Below are 13812 nucleotides of genomic sequence, written 5' to 3' on the forward strand. Positions count from 1 at the left end.
CAAGCGGTGCCGCCTCCGCGACGCGACTTTAAGAAAGCTTTTGTAAAGGAGTCTGGGTGTGAGAGGCCTTTGCATTATCATTCTCTGTGTCTGAGAAAGTATCCGTTTGAGATAGAAGAATGTGATCCCTGCAGAACTGTGAACTGTAGACTCCGAAATCACACTGCCTAGATAAACCCAGTATTTCAATACTGTTTTTCCAGCGTTTTCAATGAATATATTGCTTTTATCAAAAACATGCAATTAAAATTAAGCTCCTAGTGATCAATGGACACTATGTCTTAGTGACTGTGAGCGTATTTCTCAGTCTACGTGAGGAATTCACATGTATGCTTACTATTTCTTCAATTTGCCTATTTTTATAAAACCAAGCATTTCCACACCTGAACGCTTTATACAGCCCTTACCCCCACACTACCAGTAATGTTTTTTGTTTTGTTTTTTACCTTTATTTTTGAGAGAGAGTGAGGGAGGCTCTGATGCGGGGCCTGAGATGACCTGGGCCAAAATCGGATGCTCAACCCACTGAGCCACCCAGGATCCCACAGTAATGTCTTTTTTAGAAACGTCTCTTAGCAGTCCCAAATTCTTAACGAACAAAGGCCTTTGTGCTGAAGGGACAAGAGGTAAATAATGAAGTGGGAGGGTTAAGAAAAGCCTCACTTCTACTCTAGATTTCCTCTTCAAAAGATCAGGTTGGTGCCACCAAGGGGAAAAAAAAATGGGATTGGAGTAAAACTATCCCTTCAAGTTCTGATACTCTCCGATACCTCTAGGCCAGTTCCAGAGGCCGTGTTAAAAGGGGTGGGAACAAAAAGAAGGATACCACGGGTACAAGTTTCGGTGCAGACGAGCACCAGGGAAAAGACAAATCTTGCCTTAGGTTTCTCGCTTTCTTCGGAATAAATTTTGTTAGGCGGCGACGCGGACACCTTTGCTCCGTGGTGATTGGCTCCCGGCGGGGGCCTCGCGTTTGTCCAATATGGCGGCGCCCAGTGGCGGTGTGAACTGTGAGGAGTTCGCCGAGTTCCAGGTGATGGGGTTTTCCTCATGTGGCAGGTGTTACCCCCCAATTGTCCCCGGATCCTGTTCCCTGCTGTGGCCTGGGAGGGAGTGCGGATCAGTTGTGGAAGAAGCGGGCAGTTCAAGGCTCCTTTTCCCAGCCATTGGAGGTCATGGGGGCGCGGGCTTGGCCATAGCGAGGCAGCTCCGTGGGGGTCATGGTTCTTCTTGCGACGCCCAGGCCTTGAGTAACCGTCCCGGGAAACTTCGAGTGGTTCCGAGGTGGTAAAACCAAGCTTGGGCCGGGTGGTAGAGATTGTAACAACCTTTGAAGCCATCCCCTGAACTCAGTTCCTAGCCTCTGCCATCCCCCTCCTGCTTTAAGTTGACCACTCGTAGGAGAGAAGAAAGTGAAGGAGAACTTATTTACTTGACAAAACAAAATAAAAACTTGGTACAAGTCTTCCTGTTTTGATAGGGCAGAACGTTTGGAGTTCTTGAAGGGGCGATTAATTTTAGTACCTGCTGTGGTGCTTCTGCCTTCCTATCCATTAGAGGAAATGTAACACTTAAGGAAAATGTATTTTAGGACTAATACCGACCCATGAATTAAAGAAAGGGGTCTGGATTTTAACTAAGTTGCTATGAAAGTTATTTTAATGTAGGTATAAACGTGCTGATGTCTAGATAAAGAGTTGAACTCAAAAAATCATGACCTTACAAATGTATCTTTAAAGATAATGAAAAATAATTTCACGTATCACTGACCTGCCTGTAGGAAGTTTTGTTCTATGAGCCATTTTTGTAGGGAGTGGTATTCTTGCCTGCCTGTAGGAAGTTTTGTTCTATGAGCCATTTTGTAGGGAGTGGTATTCTTGAAGATAACCTCAACAGACGGAATTATTTGACAAACAGTTATTTGGCCAAAGAAGTTTATGTGGGGTCTTTCCACTTTTTTCATGCCCTCTTCACCACTTCAGCTCCTCCTCACAACTGATGAGCACAACAGCAGCCAACGTCAAATGTGATCAAAGTGCTGGACAAATACTGATACTTGTAAAAATCTTAAATAAGATAGAAAAAGGTCGTTAGATTATGAAGTATGTGGAATATTTAAGATTAACAGGTCTGTTTATGGCCTTGATCTTTCACATTAATTAGTACTATGAATTAATGAGCTCAGATAACTGAGCAATGATAGCCTTAGGTTTACTAGAATGAGCACTGGTTAGGGAGTTAGATGTTCTGGGTTCTAATACAGCTTCTGCCGTTAACAGTTTTTGGACCTTGAGCTAATTGCTTAACCACTTAGGAATTAATTTTTGAATCTGCAAAATAAGATTTTGTTAAGTGACATTTAAAACTGCTTCCATCTTTATAATTATTTGAATCTCTAAAACTAAATTTCTTTTTTTAAAATATAATTTATTAAGTTAGCAAATATACAGGGTATACAGTGTTTTCTTGGCTTCGGGACTAGATTTCTATGATTCATCGCTTATATACAACACCCAGTGTTCATCCCAACAAGTGCCCTCCTCAGTGCCCATCACCCATTTTCCCCTCTCCCTGCCTACCCCACCCCCATCAGCCCTCAGTTTATTCTCTGTATTTAAGAGTCTCTTATGGTTTGCCTTCCTCTCTGTTTGAAACTATTTTTTTCCCTTCCCTTCCCCCATGGTCTTCTGTTAAGTTTCTCATATGAGTGAATTCTACATATGAGTGAAAACATGTGATATCTGTCTTTCTCTGACTGACTTATTTCACTTAGCATTATACCCTCCAGTTCCATCCACATTGCTGTAAATGTCAGGATTCCATTCTTTCTCATTACCAAGTAGTATTCCATTGTATATATAAACCACATCTTCTTTATCCATTCATCAGTTGATGGACATTTGGGCTCTTTCCATAATTTGGCTATTGTTGATAATACTGCCATAAACATTGGGGTACATGTGCCCTATGAATCAGCACTGCTGTATTCTTTGGATACATTCCTAATAGTGCTGTTGCTGGGTCATAGGATAATTCTAATTCTAATTCCACACTGTTTTCCAGAGTGGCTACAGCAGTTTGCGTTCCTACCAACAATACAAGAGGGTTCCCCATTTCTCCATATCCTCACCAACATCTGCTGTTTCCTGAGTTGTTAATTTTAATGTTTATTTATTTTTGAGAGAGAGACAAAGTGTGAGTGGGGGAGGGGCAGAGAGAGAGGGAGACACAAAATCAGAAGCAGGCTCCAGGCTCTGAACTGACGCGGGACTCGAACTCATGAACCATGAGATCATGACCTGAGCCGAAGTTAGATGCTTTACTGACTGAGCCACCCAGGTGCTCCCTGAGTTGTTCATTTTAGCCACTCTGACTGGTGTGAAGTGGATCTCAATGTGGTTTTGATTTGCATTTGATTTGATTTGTGGTTTTGATGTGCGTGTTGGCCATCTGGATGTCTTTGGAAAAGTGTCTATTCATGTCTTCTGCACATTTCTTCACTGGATTGTTTTTCAGGTGTTGAGTTTGTTAAGTTCTTTATAGATTTTGGATACTAACCCTTTATCTGATATGTCATTTGCAAATAACTTCTCCCATTCTGTCTGTTGCCTTTTAGTTTTGTTGATTGTTTCCTTTGCAGTGCAGGAGCTTTATATCTTTATGAGGTCCCAGTAGTTCATTTTTGCTTTTATTTCCCTTGCTTTTGGAGACGTGTCGAACAAGTTGCTGCAGCTGAGGTCAAAGAGGTTGTTGCCTGTTTTCTCCTTTAGGGTTTTTATGGTTTCCTGTCTCACATTTAGGTCTTTCATTATTTTTATGTATGGTGTAAGAAAGTGGTCCAGTTTCATTTTTCTGCATGTTACTGTCCAGTTCTCCCAGCACCATTTTCTAAAGAGACTGTCATTTTTTCCATTGGATACTCCTTCTTGTTTTGTCAAAGACTAGTTGGCAAGACGTTTGTGGGTCCAATTCTCTGTTCTATTCCATTGGTCTATGTGTCTGTCTAAAACTAAATATCAAAGGTAGCTGTTAAAAGACCCAATAGTGCTTAGAAAACACCTTTATTTTTTCTTTTGGAAGGGCAGATAAGATGTAAGGGGAACAAAAGCTAAATTCTCTTGTAGAACCATTCCATTCACAGAAATAATGTAAATAAAAAGATCATAAAATGAATGTCATTAGTGAAACCTGGGGTAACTTTTTAAATAGTCTTTCTAGGGCTTTTCCAAATGTGTGGTTTATAATGGGGAATACCCTGGGTTAAAAGTCAGAAGATCTGATTTTCCAGAGCTGGCCTTGGCATATCACTTAACTTCATTGTAAATAAATATAAGAACATTTGCCACAACCCTCATAGGCACGCATGAACATAAGTGAAGGTAATGTAAAATGTAAAAATTTAGTATAACATTTAGGTTTAGATGAGTTAGGTAAAATTATAAGCTGTGGTTAGCTGGCACACTCACAAATTCTTAATCAAAGATAATATTTTTAAAGCTGTGAAACCATTATATTTTGTATAGAAGTACCCTAAATGTGAAAAGCACTGCACTGAGTACTGTGGAAGAGAAACAAGAAATCATGTATTTTTATTATAAAGATTTAGGTACTTTTTCCTTAAAATTTTATTATGAAAATGTTCAAATGCTACAGAAAAGTTGAAAGAATTTTACAGTGAATACTTATGTACATCTAGATTCTATAATCAGTGATTTGCTGTATTTACTCTATCACATACTCATCTCAATATACCCATCAATTCACCTCTTTATTTTTTTGATGCATGTCAGTGGCAGTTGCAAACATCCATATTCTTCACTCCTAAATGTGTCACTGTTCATATCATTAACTAGTATTCAATATTTGTTCACTTTCATTTTGTAAAATTTACATGCAGTGAAATGCACTGATGTTAAGCATACCAGTCTTTTGATATTTACATATACCTGTAGTACAAACTTCCATCAACATAGAGAATAATACCGTCACCTCCAAAAGTTTCTCATGCCCTTCCCAGTCAATCCCAGTCCGTACATCCCTCCTCCTCCCCTCTCACAGTGTACTGCTACTATCCTGATTTTTTCCATGTAGGTGCATGTTTTAAAGTTTTGAGTCTTTGAAGTATTTTGAGTTTTTGCAGTTCTTACTTTTCTATTATAAAAATTGGACTTAGCCCTCCTGAAAAATATACTGTTTCCAAAATGAAATAAAGTCCAGAAAAGAATGTTTAAAATTGAGTGTCTAGAACTCCATTTGAACACTCATTTAGCAAGAATTTATTGGATGTCGTATTAGTCTGCTAGGGCTCCCGTAACAAATTCCACAGACGGGGTGGCGTAAACAACAGAAATTAATTTTTTCACAGTTCTGGAGACTCAGAGTCCAAGATCAAAGTCCTGTTAGGGTTGTTTTCTGATTCATCATCTCTTCCTGGCTTGCATGTTGCAGCCTCATTGCTGTGTTCTCACATGGCCTCTTTGTGCTCAAAGAGAGAGAGATCTCTGGTGTCTCTTCCTTGTATAAGGATATAAGTTCTATAGGATTAGGGCCCCACGCTTATGACCTCATTTAACTTTACCTCCCTATAGACTCTGTCTCCAAATTCAGTGACACTGGGGATTAGGACTTCAACATATGAATTTGGTGTGGTGGAAGACACAATTCAGTGTATAACAGATACCTGTTAGGTACCAGGCACTTGGGGAGACTCAGTGTACAGAAATAAAACAAGGAACATAATGCAAGCAGGGATATAAAACATGTAGAAGATATTTAGAATATGAATAAAATGCTATAAAGTTCAGAGAGATCAAGAGATGGTAATTGAGTTGGGCCTTAGGCAGGACCAGGGGAATTCTAAGTAGAAGGAACAGTATATAGACAGAAAATTTTATGTATCTGGGGGAAATAGCCAATCATTATTGCTGGAATTCAGGATTTACACGGACACAGAATTATGAAAAAGATAGGAACCAGATTATGGAAGGGCTTGAATGCCAAGTGTGAGATTTGGGAGTCATTTTTGAACAGGGGCGAAATGGTCAAAGAGATGCTTTAGGAACATTCATCAGTACTGCCACAATCTTTGTTCACACCCTATCATGTCTGCAATTAGCTTTGCAGTCCATCCTTATCTTTAGTCATTTCTTTTTCCAGTATATCCCCCTTCAATCTAATCTCCATGACTTTATACTGTTGTCTTCTAAGTTTTAGAATCTGAACCATGCATCTAATTTCAGGCATCTGTGACCAGGTCTAAACTACTTAACATGACATACAAGACCTTTTAAAACCCAGTCCCAATGTCTTCTCCCTAGTTATATCTCTACCCTCTCTTATTCTTGTTTCTCTCTCCCCAACCACTGCCATCTCCAGCATACATTTGAACTCTTCTGTCCAGCCACAGAGGCCTACTTTTCCCTGAATGCATCAAGCTCTTTATCATTTCTGATTTTTTTCCACTGGTTGCCACCCTGAAATCCCTTCTTCCTGACCCTGTCTCTGACCCAGTTCATATATCAGCTGAACAAAATAAACTAAGTATTTTTTCCCAGAATGTTTAAGTTTTTGTATTTCTGTTGGGAATATTTATTCATTTATACAGCATTGATTTTGCTAATTAGGTTTGGACAAAATAGACTGTTTTCTAGCATCCATGATGATTCCTTTTGTAACATGTCCAGCTGCTCTCTGGGCCTGGAGGTGCTGGGTGTCAAGAGGGCAAGTCTCTGTTTCTAGCGTGGTGGGGGCGGGGGGGGGGGGGGAGCATAGTGTGAGCATTGCTATAAAAATGTGGTTTGAGGAGCAGAATCTGAAAAGAGCAGCATGTGAATGGAATCTACTTCTTGGTACCTTCAGGCAGAGGGTGAGGAGGGGAAGGTTAATAAATTCCAGATCATTCTTTGGAGTATATTTTTATTTTACTGTCATGTAATCGACCTTTTACCACTCCCCATATACCCTGCCCAAAATAATTAAAGGAATTTACCTGAGGATCAACCTTAGGAATAGAGTGTAGTATAATTATAGGGGCAATAGAAAGTTTTCTCTACCCCTCCCTACTAAATCTGGGCACTCCTTAAATACCAAAATTGGCCTGTGAGAGGATGAGATTTTCACCGCACAATTACAGATAAGACATAAAATGCAATTCTAAGGTAAGTGTCTGAATAATTTTAAATGGCCAGCCTAAAATTAGAGATTCATGATATATCAGAATCTCTTCTTGTTTTGAGGAGGATTAAAGATTGGAGAAGCTGGAGACATTACAAAATTTGGAGAGTTACCTTTTCTAATGCTTTGACATTTAGAAGTTAATTAGGGTTCCAGGTCTTATACAAAGATATAGTCTTGAGAGAGCCACTGAACTGTGTGTATTTCTGTATTATCTCCGTGGACTTGTGTTTTATTGTGTATGATGTCTGCTCAGGGATGTCTTCTATATATTTTCTTAGTGAATTTGTGAGAGAGAAAGGGAGGGAATGAGGGAGGATGCCACTGGAGCCAGGCATCAGATATTAGTCTGTAATTCCTTATGAATAATACACATGATTTATTGGGAGCACTTGTGTGTCTGTGTTCACCTTCATTTGCTCTCAGTCTATGAGGGCCAACCAAGCTTTTCTCTAGACCCTTTTGGAGTTGACTTAAGAACTCTGGCCTTTTTTTGCACTGTAAAGAAATGTGTGCCTAGTGAGGTGTTTTTATATTTCTTTTCCTTCTCCCTTTGCAAGTTTGGAAGAAATTCCTTTCTGAATCCTACCCACCCTTGCCCTTTTAGTTTTTTTAGTATCTTTTTTGTGATATTTAAGAATAGCTTATAGTTCTTTTTATCAGTTTAGAAATTGTCATTATATTTTCTCGAATTCAGTACTATCCAGTAGAACTCTTTGTAATGGTGGAAATTTGCACCATCCACTAGCAACATGTGGCTCTTGAGCACTTGAAATGTGGCTAGTGCAACTGAGGTACTAAATTTTAAATTATTTAATTTTAATTAAAATAACCTCATATAACTAGTGTCTACCCTATTAAAACTCAAGTTTTAGATCATATGTTGATGATTCTCTAGCACACAGAAGATTGATGTATTTGAAAATCCACAGTTGTAGGTTCCATTGGTAAGACTGTGAAATTGACTGATTCATTACCTAGTTAATGCAGATAAATTCCCACTGCTTTATAAAACTTAACTGTTTTAATGGAGAGGAATTTGGCTATATAGCTAGTGATAAAACTCAAAACTGGTTAAAGTTCACAGTAAATAAAAATTCCAGGGAATGTCAAGCTATGTAATCTTTTACCTGGATTGCTGTGTCAAATCTCCTAACTGATCCTTTTGCATCTACTCCTGTTCCTATCTAATTCATTTTCCACATTTTAATACTTTAACCTAAGCAGTCATTTCAGAATACAGATTTGATCATGTAACCCCACCATACCTAAACACTTCATTGGTTTTCCATTCTCAGGAAAAAGACTAAAATCCTATAATCTGATCTATAGTGGTGGGCCTCAGTTTATGCTATGTTTTCTCCTACTGTGTACAGAAGCCACATTAACTTTTCAGTCCATTAAACATTCTATTCAGATGACTTGCTAAGATCACCCAGGATTTCCATCTTGCTAAATCTGAAAGTTAATTTCTGTTCACATTTTTCTTGACTTCTAGGAACATTTAACACAGGTGACCATTCCCCCCCTGAAACCTTTCTTCTGACTTCTGTGATAATTAGTTTTTTTCCTGTACTTTAAATGCGAGAGTTCTTTCTTGACACCCTTCATTCCCAACAGTCTCCCTCAGTGATCTCTTCTCGTCTCATGACTTTTAATAACATCAACTTGTTAATATAACTCTAGCCTTGTTCAGTGTCAGACTGGTGTTTTCAACTTTCTATCCAACTTGTCTATGCAGATATTTAAGAAGCATCTGAAACTTAACAAGTCCAGAGCAGAACCTTAAAAAAAAAAGAATCAAACCTTTTTTGTGTGCAAAAATGCAGTCCTGATTCAAAAGGAGAGTTAGTACTATGGATCCCTATATACCCAACCCTTAACTTCAACAATCAATTCATGGCCACTCTTTTATTTATATTCTGCCACTCACCCCATCCTAATCAGATTATTTTGCAGCACATCCCAGATACCATGTCTTTTTTTGTAAGTTTTCAGTCTCTATTTCTAATAGATGATAATTTAAACACACTACCAATATCACATACAATTAACAATAACCCTAAGTATTATCAAATGTCCTTTGAGTCGTAATAGAACTTTGATCTCATTCCTTCCAAATCTTTTCTTCCCTCAGTCTCTCCCCATCATCAGTTTAACGGCACTACCATGGATTTGGTTGTTCAGGCCTCAAACCTAACAGTCATCTTGTTTTCTCATTCCTCACCACCAATTCATCAGTTTAGCCTATCTGCTCTATTTTCAAAATATATCCTGAATCCAGCTTCTTCCTAATTCTATTGCTACCTCTCAATCAAACTATCTATCTCTTGCCTAGACTACCATAGTAGTCTGCTAAAGAGTCACCCTGTTTCCATTCTCTTCTCTATAATCCATTCTTCATCTACAGGCGAAGTTATCTTTTAAAAAAATTAATCATGTTATAGCATTCCCTTGCCTTTAACCCTGTTGCCTTTAGAACAGAGTCCTTAATTGTTTCCATGGTCTCTGTTGTCCTTCATTTTCTGGTCTCCTCTGACCTCACTTAATACCACTTTTCCCCTTATTCACTCCCAGCCCACTTGTCTTCTTTTAGTTCTTCAAATACCCCAAAGTTTGTTCTTGCCTCATCATTTTTGACTTATTCCCCCACATGTTCTTTTAGTTGGCTTATTCATGTCATTCAGTTCTCAGTTCAAATGCTGTATCCTCAGAGAGGCCTTTCTGGATCTCCTTATCCAAAGTGTTAGCCCCTCAGCCCCACTGTCGTTCTTCATCCCATTACCTCAGTTTGTTTTCTTTTTTCACAGTATTGTTCAATACTGAAATTATCTTGTTTGTTGAGGCACTTGCTTATTACCTGTCTCTCCCTATGAGAATTTTGCTCTTTGAGGGTCAGAACCTTTAGAATGTTTAGAGTAGTGTTTAGAATGGTGCCTGACACACACTAGACATTACTAAATATTTTTTGAATGAAGAGTGAGTTAATAAATGAACTGTGCTGGGTTCTGAATGCTTCATATGTTTAAAGAAGAAAGATTGCTGAGGACTCTCAGCCAAGGAAAGAGTTTTATCCAAAAGGTATAACTTAAATCTTGGCCTCAGAAGATCATTTTGATATAGATGGGAGAAAAGAGAGATTTTTAAAAGAGGTTTCTTTCTTTCTTTCTTTCTTTCTTTCTTTCTTTCTTTCATAGTCAAGTTATAGGTGTGCTGAAGTTGGAAAGGAAGGTTCCTGTCTACTACTTCTGCTGATTATGTACTTTTTGACACTAAATGGTGCTTCTGCCTTTTGTTTGGAATTTGCCATTCACACATATATCCTCCGTTGTACACAAAACACTCAAAGTGGTGGTTGCTTAGTGAATATGTTGATATTATCCCTTAAGAATTCCAATTTATAGAGAATAATAGTACTATTGACAAAAATAGAAAGATACTGGAAGAGGGGATAAGATAGTGAAGCTGGTTTTAAACCTGACATTTGCCTGTGTTTTATTAGTCTAAATTATGAGCCTTCTACAAGCTATTTAACTTCTAGATTGAGATCTAGAAAAGGCTATTAAAATACTGATTGAAGATTAATAGACTGATAGGAACAGAATCTAAACTGCAGACTTAGACTGAATGGCTTAAATGGTTATTATAATTGGAAACACCTAAATGTTCATTATTGGGGAAGTAGTCTTACAGACTGTGACACTTCCACAGGATATTTATGCCACGATTAAAAATATCTTCCAGGCACTTTGAGTAACAAGGGCAAAATGCTCATGGTATAATGTTATATGATACATATAATGATATAATGATATCATGTTATGTGATATATATAATGATATGTTTTATGATAATGTCATAAAAGCAGGACTTTAAAGTGTTACAAAGGACCTCCAGTTGATAAAAATATTCATAGATGTGTACAGAAAAAACTAAACACATCTTATAACATTAATAATAGTTAACTGTGGATGACTTTTATTTTTTTAAACTTTTTTGCTAGTTTTTCTAAAATGACTTGTAATACTTTAATCATAATAGAAGTTTTTATTTTAACAAATGGATGAAGAAAGAAATGAAGTTGGTTTCAGTCATGGATTTCAGTTTGGCATAGGAAAGATAGGCTGTTATGTTGAAGGAGACAGAGAATCAAACAAAGTTGCTTTTAATACACTTTAATATTGAATGTTAACTTGTTGGGTGTTTTTAATATATATATTTCTAGCATTATATACTTCTATTTCCCTGATGATTTTTCAGCCATCATGTTTTGCTGGGCTGGGGGGCGGGGAAGAGAATTTAAGAAACAATTAAAAAAGAAAGAGAAGAGTATAGTGCTGGAAACAGTTTGTGTTTTCTGGAGACAGAGTGTACCTGATGTACAGCCTTTCTCTAGTGACAAGTGAAAAGAAGTACCCTAATCAAAATGTAGAGAGAAGGGACTGTCCTATGTAGGTATTCTCACCAGAGTCTTTTTAAGTCCCCTGCCCTTTTAGTATTATTTTTCTTTTGGTTGGTTTTTTGAGAGTTGGAGCCTTTTCAGGAGGAAGAGATCCGTGGGAAATGTGAGTAGGGTCACTAAGAAAAGGTAAAACTAATTTCTGTTTTGTTCTATGAATAAGAAAGCCATGAAAAGACTTGATTCCTTCTATAAAAGCATGCTTTCTCCTGTACTTCTCCTGTATTTTTGTTACAAAAATAATAAAACAATCATAGTAAAAAGCTAAAAAAAAGGAAAAAGGCTAAAAGGTCATAGGTTAATTTCTAAGTGAACCACTACTGAGTATTTCTTATATAGCTTTACAGAATTTTTCCATCTAGTACCACATTTTAGAATGATAGACATAGAGGCAATAGAGCAAGCAATTATGCTGGATTGTCTGGGACAATTTGAGGTAATTGTGTTTAGTAGAAACTTTTGTTGGCTGTATGCTTGGATGGAAAAAACATACACTGTTTGCTAAGCATGTGCCACCAGGTGGGGTTTAAAAATGAATTAAAGCAGTCATGACCCTTGAGATGGTCACATTTGAGCCAAGAAAACAGGGTTGGTGCCCATTCTTAGAATTACGATTACATAACCTATTATTCTCGTAATAAAGATTTTCCTGTGGTTGCACTAAATTTAGCATGGTTTCTCTACTCCTAACTTACAGGATTGTAAAATATCCAAGAGCTTTATGGATTTTTTTGTTTGTTTGTTTGTTTAAATGTTTCTTTTTTAACACTTAACTTTCAATTCAGGTTATTATTCTTTTATTTTAAATATATATAGGAATTACTCAAGGTGATGAGGACGATTGATGACAGAATAGTACATGAATTAAACACTACGGTTCCAACAGCTTCCTTTGCAGGGAAAATTGATGCAAGCCAAACCTGTAAACAACTTTATGAGTCTGTAAGTGTATCTTTTGAGTCTTTTGTGCTTCCTTTATGCCTTTCTTTGCAGGCAAAATAAGAAACCAATTGACATATAATTAAACTGGATAAAAGTATGACATCTTCATGTTTTCTTGCCTACGTCTGAGAGTGTGTGTAAGTTTTGATCTGGTTGCTACAAACTAAGGAAAACATGTGATCTTATGCACAAGTCTGTGGAGAGATGGTTCTAAGGAATGAGAGCATTTTTTGGCCCCTTCATGGGCAGCCTTTAACTTTAGAAACCTTATGCACCAGGGAACAAAGGAGGAAGTGAAACAGTCAAGTAAAACAGTGAAACAAGAGCAAGGGTTTTGAATGAGTCAGTCCTAAGAAGCCAGATACCTGATACAATGAATTAAAACCTTTTATACTTTCTGTATCTTTTTTCTTCCCTCAATCATCAGGGAGGGGAATAGAAGCATTTGGTAGTTGGGAGAAAAGCCACAGATCTTGTCCTCGTATGAGGCTTTGGGTTCTCAAATATATATTTTTTCATAGGCTCTTAAAGAGTTCTTTTGTGTCGCTTTATAATTTCTAAAAACAAAAGGAAATAGTAATGTGGCCAAGTATTTTTTTATAATTTACTTATATCTTTTCATTAACTTGGAAGCTAATGTTCAAATGGCATTTGCTTTTCTATGATCTCCCACAAGATTACTATTTGGATTCTTATAAAGAAGATATTACTTAAAACCTAAAATTCTATTTCTCAGTTATGAAAAAAAAAGTCAGTTTTATTCATATCAATTAAATTCAAAGCATTAATAATTGCTGATGTTTTTGTCCTGCTTTATATGAAAGTGTGTTGTTTTATTGAGTGGTTAGGTGATTCTTGTGGCTTGAGAAATTGCAAATCTGTGAACTTTAATGAGTAGAATCCAGTATCGGAAGTAGGGAGCATGAGTCCAAGCCCTATTTTATTTTGAGGTTGTTCACTTAGTTTCTTTGGGTAGCTCTGTCTGAAGAACTAGAAATTTATGATCACTTTAGTGATGCCCCCCTCACTGCCCATATAATCTCTAGAAAAGAATCTCACTTGTTTTCATTTATAATCTTTTTTTAACCTAAAGATTTATAGTGTAGGGATTAGCAACATAGATTCCAGATGTAGATTAAGTCCTACCTCTGCTTCTTCCTAGCTGGTAGCCTTGAACATGTCACATAACTTTTTGCCTCAGCTTATTATTTGCAAAATAATAACATAATAGTACCTAG

The 13812-nt window shown here is 37.3% G+C and overlaps 1 protein-coding gene across 2 annotated transcripts in view; it reads left to right on the top strand.

Moving 5' to 3' along the window:
* Positions 1-913: 913 nt before the first annotated feature.
* MIX23 (mitochondrial matrix import factor 23) overlaps positions 914-13812 on the top strand; it is a 42078-nt gene continuing 29179 nt past the window's right edge. For both annotated transcript variants that reach the window (XR_015240275.1, XM_025913715.2), the window contains exons 1-2: positions 914-1033; positions 12449-12574. Coding sequence is in view for 1 of the 2 variants with exons in the window: in XM_025913715.2 (XP_025769500.1) it covers positions 983-1033; positions 12449-12574 (177 nt within the window). In the remaining variant the exon portion in view is untranslated. The remainder of the gene's footprint in view (positions 1034-12448; positions 12575-13812) is intronic.

The sequence above is a fragment of the Puma concolor genome, chromosome C2, assembly GCF_028749965.1.
Source record: "Puma concolor isolate L17-30 chromosome C2, mPumCon1.1.hap2, whole genome shotgun sequence".
In the NCBI taxonomy this organism is placed as follows: Eukaryota; Metazoa; Chordata; class Mammalia; order Carnivora; family Felidae; genus Puma; species Puma concolor.